Raw genomic sequence first — 19,134 nt, 5'->3', positions numbered from 1 at the left:
TGATATATATATATAATGTTTGTTGTATCTAATTACACACATTATATGCAAGTATTGGTAATTTGGACCTGATTTGACATACCTCATTGGCCTGTCAATTCATATCAGCTAAGTTATTTGGTTCATTGTAGAATATCTCATTTATTACCAGGTGACTCAACATTCGTTTGTTAGAGTCTACTTTCTAATGGTAAGGTCTTTTAAAGTTGAAACAAAACTTGGGTCATCCAAAAGTTGAAACAAAGTGAATTGGTGAAGTCGTGATAAAAAAATTTACTCTTGTTTTTGGGTCGAGTCCTTTCACCAAACAAGCTAAGCATCCGACGAATTGTATTATTGTCATCAATTAATTTGTACTTCAAATAATAGTAATTCAAATAGAACCACTTGTCGAGCTAAATATGATCGCAATCAAGTTTAGCTACCGTCAGACAATTCATTCAAAGATACATATATATAATACAAATGATAGAAGCATGAACAAAACATATAATTTCTTTTAGGATGAGATGGTCACCTAAATTCAATTACATGTCGAGATAAACAAGGTCGTAACCAAGTTCAAGTACTGTTTGTAGCAAATTCGGACCATCGTTATCCAAAGGAAAAAAATATGTTTTTTAAATATAACATATGGATTATTGAGTACGCATGTATAATAATTCGATCGAGGATTCAATGGCAGATCTCAAATGCAATGAAAAAAAATATCAAATATTACAAAGTTCATAAATCAGATTTATTATTTTATATTGAAGATTAAGGTGGATACGTGTTTATCATGGCAAAGTGCATGTTGTTAAATAAGAACAAACGAAACAAACAAAAGTTTTCAATTGAAGAGCATAAGGGATACCTCAAAAATCATAAACTCGATAGCCTGAAACTTAGACTTCTTTTAGATGAACAATGCTGATAACGTGTTAAAGAGAAAAAAATATAGAGAAGAAATAATTGTTTTTTATTAACAATATATGAGGATATATATATACAACTTTGTAGTTTGCTCCAAGACAAGGTATAACAGGAAATGAAATCTATAAATCATTCATAATTTATTATCAGTTTATAACAACTTTTAAAATTATTTTAGTAACCAACTGGGTTGGATTAAATTGCTTAGCCCTTGTCTCTATAAACAAATGTTAAGGGTTTAATCTTTATGTCTAATAAAAATGAAAGTTCTTTTGTAAATAAAGATGTATATGTCTCAAGTTAACCTTCCTAAGCAATAAAAAAACTCAAAATATGTAGAGGATGCATTAGGGGTTACTCTAATTGGATTGGTTAAAAAATATGAAAAATGATTATTAATCAACTTAATGAAATGATAGATAAAATTCGTGATAGGAAAAGATTTGGATATAAAAAAACATTAGGTTGATTTCTTAAAATACACTTGTTGGCAAAGTAAAATTACAAAAAAAAACCCCAAAACCTCTGTCCTGTAGAGTTAAAACTTGTACGGAGCCCTACCCTACCTAGCAACGAACGACGACTCGTTAATAAACAAAGAAAGGAAGAGAAGGAAAGGTAAAAAGTGAGTTTCTTAGCTTGTTTGTCCATCAATTAATCGATCGGGAAAATGTAAGGTTTATCTTATTATGTATTGACTTTTATTTATGCTCTGAGATTGATTGATTGACTGATTTATATCAAAATCAAGTAGTGTAGTATAATGATAATGATGAGTCAATTAGTCAGTGTGTGATTGTATATGATTATACTCCAGTCCTTCCCTTTCGTCGATCCATCCATCAATTCATATATATATATATATATATGTTGATTGATATTGATATTAATATTTAATTGATTCGGTACTACATTGCAGTATTCTCTCTCTCTCTCTCTCTCTCTCTCTATATGTATATTATGTTAATTTTCGTTTTATGATATTGAATGAATGTTCCTGTGAAGATCGATCAAGGTTTCAACTTGGAGCACCCGTTTCAATAGCAATGGATGATGCCATGGAGACTGGTAGCTTGCCTCTTTACCAAGATAGACCGAGAACCTTTCCCAACATGCGCACTAAATCTACCACACCTTTGGTAATACTGATAACTTCAAACCCATTTTACTTTAACTGTTATTTTTTTTTTTAGAACAGCATAACCGTTTGTTTTATAATGTCTTGGATTAGGTTTTACTATGTTTGGGATTTGGATTTGAGATTCAAAGCCAACTGATACATGGATTAAGAATTCTTTATGAAACCTCTTGTACCAAAAATGAAGGATTGTTTGGCTATGGATATAGTCCATTACAAATCTACCAGAATTTTTGCTACCTTATGGTTTCCGTTAGCTTTTTAAATTTTTTTTAAGATACTTTGCCAAACACATTATACTAACATAAGTTCTAGCTATTATACCTATCAAACTACAAGTTAGTTTTGCCAAACATGCCCTATATTTGCCATTTCGTTTAAATTATTTGCTGCTTATGAGTTATCTGTATTTCTTTACAAGGTTAGGTTTTCATAGGTATCTTTTAATTGAACCTTTGTACTATACAACCATCTGTTTTATCACGTAAGAGTTGTTTCAACTCCTTTTAATCTTTGTATATCTTTCTTATATGGTACTTATAGTTCATTCACTTGTGCCAGATTTTTCGGATCCTCATGAGAACAAATGTTCGTCTTCTTTTTGTGATTCTGTTCTTGGGATTTGGAGCGATTTTTTACATTGGAGCTAGTACTTCACCGATCATTGTCTTAGTGTTTTCAATTTGCATTGTCAGTTTCGTATTATCTATATATCTCACTAAGTGGGTACTTGGAAAGGATGAAGGACCTCCTGAAATGGTTCAGGTATACATTTATTCTACTGATCAACTAATATCTGCTCAATTGGATCTTCTTTTTGGTACTTCTTTGTCCTTATACGCCACTCTTGTTGAACCATAATCATATGCTATTTTTTGTCTTAGATATCAGATGCAATACGTGATGGGGCAGAAGGGTTTTTTAAGACCCAATATGGGTCTATCTCCAAGATGGCATTATTGCTAGCATTTGTGATCTTTGGTATATATATGTTCCGTAGTACAACACCTCAACAAGAAGCTTCAGGCATAGGGAGGTGAGAATGAATGTAAATGTTATCTTATGCCCATTCTTCCACGTTTAAGTCCTTTAAGAATATGAAGCAATTGTATGCTGTTGGGAATGCTGATGCAGGTTAACTTCTGCATCTATCACCGTCTTCTCTTTTCTTCTAGGAGCTGTGTGTTCTGGTATGGCTGGCTATGTTGGCATGTGGGTCTCTGTACGTGCTAATGTTCGTGTTTCAAGTGCTGCAAGACGGTCTGCAAGAGAAGCTCTGCAGGTTTCCTCTTGTCTCATTCTCATGTATTCCTATATTATCATGCGTTATGTATCTCACTAAATTGGCTGATTTTATGTTCAGATAGCTGTTCGTGCTGGTGGTTTCTCTGCCTTGGTGGTTGTTGGTATGGCTGTAATCGGTGTTGCAATTCTGTATTCCACATTCTATGTCTGGTTGGGAGTTGGCTTGCCAGGCTCAATGAAGGTTACTGATTGTGAGTGAACTTTTTTCAGTTGCGAAGTCGTGATGTTTACTTTATTATTAATTGCATTTTGTGTAATAAATTATTGAGCCGGTGTCCCAAAATCTTCATTGATTGGGGTCTTAAAATCCTATCATGTATGTGTCGTGGGACGAGGAACAGAACTGTGTTGGTGTCACAGAGGAATGTCTAGATGACATGGCATCCTGTTGTCACACGTCACGGATAGATCTATTTCACATATAGGTGCATGATAAGTAGAACTTTAGAAAAATCTGTTGTTTTGCCTAAGTTCAGTCTTTGCACCCAAGGATCCATTGCATATCCCCTCAGATATAATATAGCTATGGATACAAAGATCCTGGGTTTATGTATCCGCTATCAGGTTTTGCAAGAATAACTTGTTGTTTGCTGTGTGTGAGATGGATTTGTCAGGATGTTGCTATCAAAAAGCAAACTCTGACTTAATCTCACTGCCAATGGTTTGCTGGATTTTATGTATAGTCAAGAGTATTTTATTGTAAACTATGTTACACCATGTTTAGTGTGCACTTGTTACCAGTGTTGTAAAAATTGGCCGATACAGCCGATTTCCCCGAATCGGCTCGTGTATAGGTGGGCTACCGAGGCGAGTTTGCCATACTCAGGCTAAAAATCAGTCAACGTCACAGACTCCGGTCAACTTTTGTCAAACTCGGCCATATCGCTTAAGAATCGTCAAGAATCGGCTGCATCGGATCGGGTCAAGAAAACTCAAACTTTATCCATTTGTTTATTTATTTGAACAACTCAAACTTTTTTTTTTTTTTAATAAAAGAGTTATTTGATGAGTTATGTTATTATTTCTTGACAATTATGTTTAAATTGAAGAGTTATGTTAATATTTCTAGTCAATTACGTTTAAATTTGAAGTTTTTTTAATATATTTTTAAATTATTATTACATATAATTTTAATAACTATTATTTTAATACATAGAAACTCAATTCGATATTTCTCCCGATCCGACCCCCCCCTCCCGCTAATCTGATCCTGATTTCCGAGTTCCGTAACCTTGCTTGTTACACATATGTTAGATTATGCTCTTCCCATCAGAAGCAGAACTAAATGTCATCACCAATATTATGAATTTGTTACATGTTCCTTGATGTATATATAATGTATTTTCAGTGCCTCTTCTTCTTGTGGGATATGGTTTTGGAGCTTCATTCGTAGCCCTTTTTGCTCAGCTGGGTGGTGGAATATACACAAAAGCTGCTGATGTTGGTGCTGATCTTGTTGGAAAAGTGGAGCAGGGAATTCCTGAAGATGATCCACGGAATCCTGCTGTCATTGCTGATCTGGTATATATATGTATATAATATAATTCCCTTTCTAGTTTCTATTGTTCTTGCTTATTGAAAAAAGACTGTGAATACAATGCCTAACCCTTTGTAGAAGAGAGAAATGAATTGAGAGAGAATTTAGGACGAAGAATTATTATCCAAATCAATTATGTGTATTATCACTAATAATATGCTTTATATACAACGGATACATCATAACTGTCACTAACAACCTGACTTACAATATTGACAATACTAGTCTCTATTGTTCTATTTGACACATATTTAGTCCCTCAACTCTTATTATTCGTTTATTACTCTTATTATACAAATACTATGTAACAATACCTCCCTCTCAATTAAGATTTTTGTCCTCAAAAATCGAAAGAAGAAAGCCTTTTCTGGAACTCTTCAGCATCTTCCCATGAAGCTTCTTCCAGAGGAAGACCCTCCCAATGCACTAGAAGTTTGACAGATGTAGAACGACCTTTCTTCACCAACTGCCTGTCCACAATAGATCTTGGTTTCAAAAGTGATTGAGGAGAAGCTGAAAGTGGGACAGAAGGTACAGTGGACCAGAAGCCCGCTTCAGTAGAGAAACATGGAAAGCAGTGGCGAAGCCAGGTATTCGATTTCGGGAGGGCCAATTTCTTTTTTTTTTCTTCAATAACAAAAACAGTAATCGAACAATTAATGACAGTGACAACTTCAATTTAGTAGACATATGTGTGATAAATAACCGTCTAATCAAAGTTGGGGCCGGATGTTAACCATTTATCCACTCTGTCTTTCAAAAAAAGTTGTAGGGATATATAAAGCAATAATAATAATGTTGTAATAAAACTAAATTTGTTTTTAATATGTATTTTATATTCAAATAATAGCTATAAAGTTCAAATCCTAGTAAAAAGTACAATCAAGTAACACGAGCAAAACGATAATGTCCTTGAAATAAACTATATAAAGTATTGAGGATAATTAAAAATTTTAGTTACAATAATTAATTATTATATTAATTGAGTTAATGTTAAAAAAATCATAAAATTCATAAAAAAAATGGAAGACTTATGTGCATCCGTGGTTTTCTCAACTTAACCTCCGCCTAGAGATAAGATTGGATGCGCCAAATATTTTGACTACAATAAATTACTCGTGTCTAGATTTATGAAACTATCTAAATGGGATGGGCCAAAGTATTTAATAGATAAAAAATATAACAAACTACATATGATAAATTAGTGTCAGCAGTAACTTTGGGATGGGCCGTGGCCCATTCTATGTCTTAAGTGGCTCTGCCACTGATGGAAAGTAGGGTGAATTTGAGCCCCATCTGGCAGATTCAGCTTGTAAGCCACTTCACCAACCCCTTGATGATTTGATATGGACCAAAATAACGTGCAGAAAGCTTCCTTGTGTGATGATCCTTGAGAGAAGACTGTGCAAAAGGATGAAGCTTCACATAGACCCAATCTCCCACTGCAAACACTCTTTCAGTCCTGTGGAGATTAGCCAACTGTTTCATTCTATTCCTTGAGCTCTCCAAATTTGATTTTAGCTTCACAATCATTACCTCCCTGTCTCTATGAATATCTTCAACAGTAACAACCACTGATGTATCTCCTGGTATGTATGGGATATGCAGGTGGGGCTTTACACCAAAGAGGGCTTTAAGAGACATTTTAATAGAAGAATGCCAAGTAGAGTCGTACCAACACTGAGCAAGAGAAACCCATTTGACCCAGTGTGTTACACATGGTGGATGGACACTGAGCAAGAGAAACCCATTTGACCCTTCCAAAAATTACTTAGGAACACTGGATCTCTATCTGACACTATGGTGGATGGACAACCATGAATTTTGTGAACATTATCCATGAATGCTTATGCCATAGTACTAGCAGAGTAGGGATGACTTAATAACATGAAGTGATCAAATTTAGTGAGCCTGTCAACTACCACAAAGAGGGTATCTTTGCCTTGAACCCTTGGTAAGCCAGAGATAAATTCCATAGAGATGTCACTGAAAATGGATTTAGGAACCGGTAAAGGTTGTAAGAGACCTAGATAAGCCGTTGTAAGAGACCTAGATAAGCCACATTCTCATATTTTGACCTTTGGCAGACTACACATTCCTTAACAAATTTGTGCACATCCTTATAGCACCCTTTCCAATAGAACAACTCCTTGAGTTTCACCCAGGTAGGAACCAGTGACCTCCACTAGCAGAGGAATGACACATTTCCAGAATAGCCTTTCTTAACTGAGCATCCTTTGCAATAAGTATTTATTCTTTCTTTTGAGCATAGTGCCATCCCAAGTCCTGTTAGGCACCAATTTGCCCTGTTCAAGCTGAGAAATTAGTGCTCTTGTATCATCATTAGTCTGCCAAGATTCCTTAATTTTGTCCCGTAAAATCTCATTAGTAGAACTTAATCCAAATTGCAACAAAGCAACTCCTTGAACTCTGGACAGAGCATGTGCCACAACATTCTCAGTCCCTTTCTTGTAGCCAATCAACAATTTTGATAACCATTTATGCTATAAAGGACTAACCACTCTCTGGTCTAACAAGTACTTTAAGCTTTGGTGGCCAGTTTTGATAATAAAGTGATTATTGGCTAAACAATGATGCCATTGCTTGACAGCCAAGATAATAGCCAAAAGCTCCTTTTCATAAACTGACCATGTTTGTTGCCTTAAGGATAGTGGTTTACTGATGAATGCAAGTGGATGGCCTTCCTGCATTAAAAATGCTCCAATGCCAATAGAAGATGCATCTGTCTCAACTATCAAGGGTTTCTCAAAATTTGGCAATTTTAGGACTGGAGGAGAAATTAGAGCTTTCTTAAGTATATCAAATGATTTCTGAGCATATGCAATCCACACAAATCCATCTTTTTTTAACAAATCAGTTAAAGGTTTTGCCAGAACTCCAAATCCCTTAATAAATTTTCTATAATATCCAACCAAACCCAAAAATCCTTTCAATTGCTTCACAGTTTGAGGCACTGGTCACTCTTGCACAACTTGTATTTTAGTGGATCAGTGGACACCCCCTCACCAGTTATTATGTGTCCCAAATATTCCACTCTATCACCTCCAAATGAACACTTTGACTTTTTTGCTTTCAAAGAATTATCCTGCATTATAGACAATACCATCTCCAAGTCTGCCACATGCTGATCCATACTACTACTGTATACTAAGATATCATCAAAAAATACTAGTGCACTTTTTCTTCAAACTCCCTTAAATGTAGTGTTCATGAGAGTCTGGAAAGTGGGAGGGGCATTGGAAAGTGGAAAGTGGCAGGGGCATTGGTCAACCCAAATGGAAGCACCAAAAACTCAAAATGTCCCTGACGAGTCTTAAAGGCTGTTTTATACACATATGGCTCAAACATTCTGACATAACCAGACGTCAAATCCAATTTTGAGAACTCCACTAAACCATGTAATTCATCTAATAAATCCTCTATCAAGGGAATGGGAAAAACATCTTTGACCGTGGCTTCATTTAACCTTCTATAGTCCATACACATTCTCCAGTTACCATCCTTCTTCTTAACCAAAATGACTGGTGCTGCAAATGGACTGGTATCGTTTCTTATAACCCCACTGTCCAATAATTCTTGAGTCATCTGCTCAATGACATCTTTTTGAGCCTTGGGATATCTATAGGGTTTGAGATTAAGATTGTGTGTACCCTCCTTCAATGTAATTTTATGGTCACAGCTCTAATTGGGGGTAAACCCTTTGGTACCTCAAACACATTCTCATATTTGGCTAGAACATCTTCTAATGCCTTTCTTTGCATGCTGACTAATACTGATTATTGGTTCATAAAATCCCTTTGGCTGACCAGTATCTTGAATGTCTAACAACTGAGCCTTTACTACATGAGTTTGGTTAGCTAAATAACTACCCATCTTTTCCAATGCGCAAATGCTGATCTGCTGTTTAGTTCCCTTCAGTACACACTCCTTACCAGCCACATGAAACATCATGGTTAAAGTTTCGAAATTCCAAACAATATTCCCTAATTTTGCCAGCCACTGAACTCCCAAGACTAAGTCATAATTTGTCAACTCTATAACCAGTGTATCATCGGAAAGTTTATTTCCTTGCATTGACCACGTAAAATTCTTGCATTAAGTGGCACATCCCATACTATTACCATCAGCCACAGTAACTTGGACATTAGGAATCTTAAAAATGGTACACTGAAACTTATTAGAGATCCTACTACTCATGAAGTTATGTGTTGACCCACTGTCAATCAAAATATGGAGATCTTTGGTTCCCATAGTACCAACTACTTGCATAGTAGTATATGAAGGGATTCCCATAATTGCATGTAGTGAAATTTGTGGTGTTCCTTGTACCACATCCACATTTGGTACAGCCACATTTAATGCATGCTTCTTTCCCTTACAAAACCAAAAACAACCGCTTCTTTTCCTTACAAACTCTATTGTGCCCAGCCATAAACTTCTCATTGCAATAAAAACATTTTCCTTTTGCCCTTTTCTCCTCCATAAACTTGTTAGTTACTCTAGTAGGTAGAGTGGCAGTTTTAGCAGTTGTGGGGAGAGGTAACAGAGGTTGCTTGACCACACTAGTCAGAGCATTAGTTTTAGGTGGCAAATTCCTGAAACTAGAGGCAGAACCATAGCCAAAATCTCTACCTAAGGCTTGAGTTGCTTCATTTTGCATCTTAGCTAAGGAATAGGTCTCTCTCAAAGTTTTTGGCCTAAACATACTCACAACACATTTAATTTCAGGCTTAAGACCTTCTATAAACAGGGTAATAGCATACTCTTCACAAATAGAGACCTTATTCTGTTATTCAAGAGAGCATCAAATGCATCACAATAGGAACCGAGTTCACCTGTTTGCTGCAAGGCTTTCAATGCTCCCATGGCATCCTCTATCAATGTCTGAGCAAATCGAGCTGTAATGGATCTGGAATACTCATTCCACTCGATTTCATTAATCGTCTTTCCACTGGATTTCATATAAGCCAAATGCCGCGACACGCCCTGCCTTCCATGTATATAGCAGCATATCTCACTTTTTTATATTCAGGAGTGTTGTCGATTGTGAAAAAATGATCACACTTATAGTTCCAGCCTTCCACATCATCACCTTCAAATTTAGGAAAATCAAGCTTCGTCAAACGGTGTGTTTGGCTGCGTTCATCCTCTCCTTAAACAATTAAGTGGCTCTGCTTTTCAAATGATGAAACGGTTTTCTTAAGTTCCCCATCAATGCGGTCAACGTCATAATCGTCTCTTGAGCCGTTGCAAGTTCCCTCGCCATCCGCTCCATGTCATGAGCTTGTGTTTAAGCTTGAGTTTGAGCGTAATTTTGATTTCGTGTTGTCATTATGAAATTAGGTCAAAATTTTTGTGAAATTGAGGTGAATTAGTGATGAATTGAAGAATTTGTGAAGATTTGAAGTGGATTATTGATGAATTTGTGAAGAATTTTGTGAAAATTAGGTTTTTTTTTTCAATAACAAAAACAGGATAGATCTCCGGAAGAATAAATCTCGCCGGAGAAGATGATCGGAAATCAATAGCTCGCCGGAGAAGGAAGCCATTGGCTCTGATACCAATGTAGAAGAGAGAAATGAATTGAGAGAGAATTTAGGAAGAAGTATTATCCAAATCAATAATGTGTAATAATATGGTTTATATACAACGGATACATCATAACCGTCGCTAACAACCTGACTTACAATATTGACAATACTAGTCCTTATAGTTCTATTTCACACATATTCAGTCCCTCAACTCTTATTATTCGTTTACTACTATTATTATACAAATACTATGTAACACCGTTCCAGCTTCTGTTATTGATACTGCTGCAAGTGATAACATGGATTTACGATAATAAAATCAAGGTATTAAAAGAAAGAAAAAAAGCCAAGCCCACTCCCACAAACCAACTGAGTATTTGACTGCCCTTCTTCTTTGGGAGTCTACATAGTTATTGTTTTACATTGACTGTAAAGTTTTGTTAATTATATTGTGACATGTAAAGTGGCTTACATGTGAAAAAAGTTCCGGGTTGAGTTTTGGTGTTCCAGTAATCCAGTTTACCATTTAGCTGCTAAATTTGCAAGTTTATGTGTATGCCATGCCATCGACCTGTTTGAAGTTGCTTTGAAAAGTAGCTTAATTTTGTGTTTTTGTTCTTTTATATTCTCTAAGAAAATGTTTGGTACTTGCTTTAGAGAGCCTTAAATTTTTACTGGTTTGAAGTAGTTCCTCAAATTTGATTAATATTATCTGAAGTGCAGCAACACGTATCTGACGCCAGTTTCTCATTCTCATATACATTATTATCCTTATTATTATTGTTGTTTTATTATTGTTGCTGTTTTTATTATATCAAGTTTTTAGTCTAGTTTGTGTTAGCATATCATTTCTTTTATGATGCTGTATATGTTGATCTAGTAGATTCGACTTAATTGTTGGTTTTGCATACAAGGTTGGAGATAATGTTGGTGATTGTGCAGCTCGAGGAGCTGATCTGTTCGAAAGCATAGCTGCAGAAATAATTAGTGCCATGATACTCGGAGGAACTATGGCTAAGCGCTGCAAAATTGAAGGTAATTTGGCTCTCTATAGTTGGTGGCACCTTTCACTATTCTCTACAATTATGCATTGAAAATCAGTTTTAAAGAGGATCCATCTGCAGATCTCTGCCTTTTGTAGTTCTTTTTTTCTTAGGCACTTCACTGTTTTTTAGAGTTGCTTCTTGTCAGCTGCATTTTACATTACCTGAATGATCAACCATGTGCTGCTTTTTAGTTGACTGAATTGGCATTCTATGATTGCTGACATCAGTTCTCAATTATACTGGAAAATATAGAGGTTCATGCAAGGCAAATTGGCATACTTAAAAATTCATTATTGATGATTGTAGGGGATCTGCTTGCAGATCTGCCACGGCTGAGTTCTGATACCCTCTTTGAGGCATTTCTATCTGTCTGCTCCCACTGATTTCATGGGCATTCATAAAATGCACAGTAATTGTAGCTTGCAGAAGCATTTGATCTATTTCTAAAGGTTCATGGCCAACATCAAAGTTATTATTCAATTGCAGTTAAATAATGAAAGACATTTAATGCTTTACCACGTGTGTTGGTCGTATGTAGTTTTTACATGACATCTGTGGTTAGTGTCTTGCGTGAGGTTTTATGTTGTTGAACAGTATCTGGTCAATCACTCATCTGTCTATTAATTCATGTTTTGATTATTACCTGCAGATCCATCTGGCTTCATCTTATTTCCTCTTGTTATTCATTCATTTGATCTCGTAATATCATCGGTGGGAATATTTTCAATACGTGGCACACGTGATCCTGGAGCGATCGGTGCTTTAGAGGATCCTATGATGATACTTCAGAAAGGATATTCTGTTACAATACTTTTAGCGGTTTTGACTTTTGGTTTGGTAATAGTTTCAAGTGAACCTTAGACACAATCTTGGTTATAATAAATTTGTTGTAGCAAGTTTATACACACACATGGATGTGATCCAATAGGAAGGGAGCTTTATGGAAAAAGCGTAGGATTGTAGGAAAGATTGTTGACATGTCTTTCGATGAACCAAAGTTTACACTTAGAGGTACCAGAAATGCAAGGTTGTAAATAATGGTCGGCACTTCCTTCGCGGCGGACGACCTTTAAGGATAAATTACATTTCGCGGCTTTATAACGGAGACTATAAAATATAAAGGAATTTATATAAAAAATATATATATTAGCAATATCCTAACAAAATTAGTCAGAATGGACCGTTAAATCCGTTATTTGATCGTTAAATCCCGTTATAACAACCGTTAAATCCCGTTATAACGGCCGTTAAGGCCATTAAATCCGTTATTTGACCTTTATTGACTCAGACCTTTAAATTTACCCTCCAACCCCTTTAATGTAACGGTGGACCTCCGTTACGGTTATAACGGCCGTTGAGGCCGTTATTTACAACACTGCAGAAATGTTAGGGCGTTAAGGGTGCATCTAAGGGGCTGTTTGGTTTACAGAATCTATGAGAATTCAGGGGAATGGAATTTGAATATTTTTCTTTGTCATGTTTCCTTTCCACCAAATTCCTTTAAAATCTGTAAAATGTGTGCATCAGAATTTGTCGGTACCAGAATCCTCTATACACTTTCCATGTTATGCTATTTTTTTATGACAACCTACTCTATATACACACACATATTATACAGCTGCCTCTATCCCTTGTGTGCCCACTGGCCCAAATGAGCTTCGTTTTTCTTTTTCTTGCCACAGTTTATTGAAATACACACTTAATGTTTTTTGTTTATGTAGTCCACAAGGTGGTTGCTGTATACGGAACAAGCTCCTTCGGCTTGGTTAAACTTTGCTCTATGCGGTTTGGTTGGAATCATGACAGCTTACATTTTTGTCTGGATTACTCAGTATTATACCGACTATAAACATGAGCCTGTACGCAAATTAGCTCTTTCCAGCTTAACAGGTCACGGGACTAATATAATTGCGGGCATTAGCTTGGGTTTAGAGTCTACTGCTCTTCCCGTCCTTGTAATATGCATATCTATTATTTCTGCTTTCTGGTTGGGCCAGACCTCTGGATTGGTTGATGAGGCCGGAAATCCAACAGGTGGATTGTTTGGGACTGCAGTAGCGACAATGGGTATGCTTAGCACTGCAGCCTATGTTCTCACCATGGACATGTTTGGCCCAATAGCAGATAATGCTGGTGGAATTGTTGAGATGAGTCAGCAGGTAAAACATCCTAACTGGATCTTTTAATGTTTGAGTTGTATGGTTTGTGTTTTTACATTTTTTTTCTTGATTATTGTCAATTGGCAGCCTGAGAGTGTTCGGGAGATCACTGATATTTTGGATGCAGCTGGAAACACCACAAAAGCAACCACCAAGGGGTTTGCAATTGGATCTGCTGCACTTGCATCTTTCCTTTTGTTCAGTGCGTATATGGATGAGGTAGCATCATTTGCTCATACCTCGTTTACACAGGTAGGAATAATTTTTTTTTTGTTTTCTCATTGTTTCAGATCTCGTGCTGTAGAGTTTTGCATTAAATATTTAAACTTTTAATTACATTACAGGTTGACATCGCTATTCCAGAAGTCTTTGTGGGTGGATTGTTGGGCTCTATGCTTATTTTCCTTTTTAGTGCTTGGGCCTGTGCTGCAGTTGGGAGGACTGCCCAGGAGGTTGTTAACGAAGTAAGAAGGCAGTTTATTGAGCGGCCAGGCATCATGGTAAGCGCCATCTCTTTATGTGAAGCTTTTTTTCTCAGAAATATCTTTTTCATTTTTTAAATATTCTGAAACCTTTTTGGGATTATCCACTCACCCAAAAGTCTGATTCCAATCCAACATAACACCCATTGGATTAGCAATTTAACATTGACACCTGAACTTTTTTATTATCCAAGTATATGAAAAAGATAACTAGTCCTTGGCTTTCCAAGGTAGATGCAATGGATGATGGATCAATTTCTTTCCACATTGCGAAGATGATTTTCTGTTGTTATACATTTCTTTTTGTCACAGGACTACAAGGACAAACCTGATTATGGGAGATGCGTTGCAATCGTTGCCTCTGCATCTTTGAGGGAGATGATAAAGCCTGGAGCTTTGGCCGTTCTATCACCTATAGTTATTGGTGTGTTCTACTATCCTTTTATGACTGCTAATAAATGCCACTACCAACTATAAATCTGACTTGGTCAAGCATCTTGCTGCACTTCCAAACAGGCATCCTGTTTCGGATTTTGGGTTACTACACAGGGCATCTTTTACTCGGGGCTAAAGTTGTGGCTGCGATGTTGATGTTTGCTACAGTTTCTGGCATTCTCATGGCTCTTTTCATGAACACTGCTGGTGGTGCATGGGATAATGCTAAAAAGTATATTGAGACTGGAGCTCTTGGAGGTAAAGGAAGTGACAGCCACAAAGCAGCAATTACTGGCGACACGTAAGTATTGACATTCGCAATAGCCTAATTTTGGTTCAATCTATTTGGGATCTTCCATTACCTCATATTTATTATGTTACAGTGTAGGTGACCCATTCAAAGACACGGCTGGCCCTTCTCTTCACGTTCTTATTAAGATGCTTGCAACTATAACACTGGTTATGGCTCCAGTCTTTCTGTGAAGTCCTCAGTTTGGCTGCATATATATATATGATATGATGAATATACAATCACATAGGGACTAGGGTGCCTTGAGGAGCTACAATATTTTGTAATGCCGGTTTTGTTTTCTTGTTTGTCCTTGCTGAACTTGGAAGCAATATCTATGTGAAAGATGATGAGAAATGGGTGGCAGATCTCTATTTATGGCATACAAAGAAATATTGGTAGACTTGAGTTTCCTTTCAGTTTTTTCTCCCTGCAGATGAATCATCTTTTTTTTAGTGTTAAAATTTGATTTTTATGGCATTTGAAGCAACTACTAGTAGGCCTGCCCATTAAGTTTGTATCTATCCGTAGAATATCACCATTACTCGGTTATTTGAAGGGCAATATGGGACCAAGTTTCGACTTCTGGTTGTGAATCTATTTGTGTTTTTCTGGGCTTTGTTAGTTATGGGTTGAATGGTTCATAATAATTGACTAATTGGCATCAAACTTTTATGGGTTCAATCCAACACAAGATCGTTCACCATGCCCTGCTCCAAAAACACAAGTTTGGGTATTGCAAGGTTTATTAGTTTTTTGTTATCTAGCATTTTTAGCCGACTAGAAATAGTTTCACTTTTGTTATATGGATATATCAGTGGATTGAGATAAATACGCATTATTATCATAATATCATGGTATTATTAACTCTACATTATGCGGTAAGCATTGACGATCTATTGTCAAATGTAGTGAATTTGTAGCTCACTCTTGTATTGTTAAGCTTCATAATTAACAGATAATACTTGTCATTTATTTGCTAATCTCTCTCTCTCTCTCTCTCTATATATATATATATATAAAATAATATAGGGTGGCTTTCAAATGAGAATGGAATTAAAATAAGAACAAGTGAGAACACTTAATAACTAAATTTTGATGCATTAAAAGTCTATAAAACTAACATAGTGCTTAACTAATTATCATTATTTAAGTGTTTAACAACACATTGATCCGTCAAAATCAAAAAAATCACATTTTTTGGTGGATGCATTATTTTGAAGAATATGCATCTAAAATGGATGCACAAAACAAAAAACATGATTTTCTTGATTTTGACAGGCCAATGTGTTGTTATACACTTAAATAATGATAATTACTTAAGCAATATGTTAGTTTTATGGACTTTTAATGCATCAAAATGATGTTTTTTAAGTGTTCTCACCGTTCTTATTTTAAGACTGTTCTCACTGGAGTGTTACCCAAATAATATATATATATATATAATATAAGGGGTGAGTTATTTTGAGAAATCATAAAAAAAATAGCACAAGAATCATTCTAAACCACACATTACCCAAATCATTCAAAATGTTATATCTCACAAACCGTAAATCGTTAGAGAAACAAAAACCATAGGTAGTCTTAAAATTTCGTCCTCTTTTATTAGAGATCCAATTCGATATACTTTTAACGACTTTTTAATTTTCGTTTCCATTTTGGTACTTACACATGTGTAGGTTGAACTAAAATTATGATTCGGAGCGGGTTTCGCCCTTAAGGATATTCATAAACCAAAGCTGTTGGGGGTGATAGGTCATTGAGGGTGATAGGTCATAGTGTGATAGGTTATAGAGGGTGATAGGTCTTAGGGGGTGACCGCTGATGGTGATCTACCTAATGGGCTTCGCCAAGCGATGAAGTGACATGAGTTGTTGATACGTCATCTTTTTACCTACGTGGCGTTACTCGTTAATACGTTGATCATCTACTAAAACTTTACAAATCATCATTTGATTAGGAGCCACATGGATATATGTTTTTATTAATTATAAATAGCAAATTAAAAGTCATAAATCTTTAGCATTTTGTTGTTTGAGAAAAATAAAATAAAGAGTTAAGTACTTTTTTTCGTCCTTGTGGTTTATCGCTTTATTTCGTCATCGCCGTTAACTTTTGGCTAAAATCATCCCCTTGGTTTGCATTTCGTCCTTGGATCCGTTAACCCCTCACGTGCAAGGCACGTAAATGGCATTTACGTCTTTTTACCGGTTTGTCCCTATGGTTAAGTACAAAATCCGTCCTTATGGTTTGTTGTTTTTGCATTTTTCATCCTTATCTTTAACAAACCTCCAAACAAGAATTTAATCAAAAACCAAAACAAACTTAAATCAAAAACCTATATATACCTACATATGAAGATCTAGGTTAATACTGGCCAATACCGCTAATTTAATTTGTTTTATTTTATAAAAATATTATAAAACTTACTACTCCTATTATTTAACGTAAATAATCAAAATATAATTATTGTCCTCTCAAAAATAATATCAAATAAGTATTTTATAACAAAATATAAGTTTTAAAACTCACAAATTACAAAAAGTAACATTAAAATATTATAGGATAATTTAAAAAAAATTCAAATAATAAAAAATGAAAATACCGGAATAGTAATACCGAAAAATATCGAAAATACCGGAGTACCCCCGATACCAGTATTATTGGTAACACCGATCGGTATATACCTGTATTTAAACATTGTATGTACGCGTTTGAATTTCGACTAGATCCTAAATATAGGTATATATAGGTTTTTATTTTGTTTGGATTAAATTTTTACAGGTAATTTTTGTTTGTTAACGTCGAGGATGAAAAAATGCAAAAACGACAAATCACCGGGACGATTTTTGCACTTAAACGAGTGAAAAGACAAAAATCACGTGACTTGCATGTGAGGGGGTTAACGACAAAGTTATAACGGCAGGGATGAAATGCAAACCACATGCATGATTTTAGCCAAAAGTTAACGGCGAGGACGAAAAGCGATAAAGCAATAAACCACAGGGACGAAAAAAGTTCTTAACTCTAAAGTAAAAAATCTAGCTTTGAATTAATATGATGGAGCTGTCGCGTTATAAGAGATTTTAAGCTCATTAATATAATATAATATAATATAATATATGTTATTATTAATTCTAATTGCACTTAATTGGAAAATATGTAAACTAATATATAAACGTACGACGCATTAGGTTTAAACTAGTTTTTATAATATATAATTAGAAAGGTACTGTGTAATGCGGTGGTGGTGACAGGTGGCTACGACATCTACGGTGGCGGCAGCGGTGTGGTTATCGATTAAAAGTAATTGATATAAAAGAGGGTAATGTAACAATTTTAAGGGTTGAGTGCTATATGTTGTAAATAATTTCATAAAAAAGTATTATAGGTATAATTATATGGAAATATTTAAACTAGTAGATAAATAATATGAGTAGTTTGATTAGATAGGGTTGAAAAATATTTTAGGATAGTTTGGGTAGATGTAGTATGTGGATTTAGAAAGTGTTAAAAATAAGGATATTTTGGGTTTTTTTAAATATAGAATGTTTATAGGAGGGAGTGATATTTTGTCTTATAAAGAAGTATAAACAATAAAAATTAGTTGACGTGTAAACGAAATATGAACAAATCTTTTATAAATATTAAAAGGGAACCTTTAATTCTAAATTGAAGAAATCAAGACTCTCTATTAATTTTCAACATTTAATATTCACCATTGGATTAACCTTGATGACATCATCTTTTACTAAACATTTAGTCTTATACTTTTTCAGTCCCTTAACTTTAATAAGTACGAGTATTAAACTTCGACATAATAAATTATTAGGAATAACCAACGCAACATCCAAGGAGCTCGGGAATTCCATAATTATTCACCGTTACATCTCTTTAATTTTATGTTTTCTTCTTGAATCCGTACTATATATTGTTAGATTATTTATTTCTATATATATAAAAAAATTCGAATATAACTCATCACATGTATTTAGTTTATTCAATGATAGCCAACTTGTAAAAACAAAAACGCATCTGTGTATTTCTCCCGCGTTTTATGTGTGTTATAATCTAATTATTTATATAATATTAAGTGGAATTGAAGGATACGTGACGAATTACTATTCATACACGTAAGAACTAGTAATATTATTTGGATTTTGCCATTTCGCATCCTATTCGTGTTTTCTATTATGCCTTTACTTATTGGTTTTTTGCACACTCTTTTTCCTTTTGGGTTCTCAAACAATATATTACCACCCTTTTATGCCTATAT

The 19,134-nt window shown here is 35.1% G+C and overlaps 1 protein-coding gene across 3 annotated transcripts; it reads left to right on the top strand.

The window, feature by feature from the left end:
- The first annotated feature begins 1,393 nt into the window (after nt 1-1,393).
- LOC122606687 (pyrophosphate-energized membrane proton pump 2) lies at nt 1,394-15,440 on the top strand. 3 transcript variants are annotated; one of them, XM_043779535.1, is made up of 15 exons: nt 1,394-1,533; nt 1,921-2,054; nt 2,615-2,818; nt 2,938-3,089; nt 3,188-3,335; nt 3,417-3,549; nt 4,707-4,879; nt 11,362-11,482; nt 12,143-12,330; nt 13,215-13,652; nt 13,740-13,904; nt 13,997-14,152; nt 14,447-14,558; nt 14,651-14,870; nt 14,953-15,440. In XM_043779535.1, exons 2-15 carry the CDS (start codon nt 1,962-1,964, stop codon nt 15,050-15,052), a joined length of 2,403 nt encoding a protein of 800 aa, XP_043635470.1. In that variant the 5' UTR covers nt 1,394-1,533; nt 1,921-1,961; the 3' UTR covers nt 15,053-15,440. The 3 variants fall into 3 exon arrangements, with proteins under 3 accessions (XP_043635470.1, XP_043635469.1, XP_043635468.1); XM_043779534.1 differs by having other exon boundaries at nt 1,394-1,540; XM_043779533.1 differs by having other exon boundaries at nt 1,394-1,587.
- The last annotated feature ends 3,694 nt before the right edge of the window (nt 15,441-19,134 follow it).

This window comes from Erigeron canadensis, chromosome 7, assembly GCF_010389155.1.
Source record: "Erigeron canadensis isolate Cc75 chromosome 7, C_canadensis_v1, whole genome shotgun sequence".
In the NCBI taxonomy this organism is placed as follows: domain Eukaryota; kingdom Viridiplantae; phylum Streptophyta; class Magnoliopsida; order Asterales; family Asteraceae; genus Erigeron; species Erigeron canadensis.
This window is presented reverse-complemented; position numbering and strand designations above follow the sequence as displayed.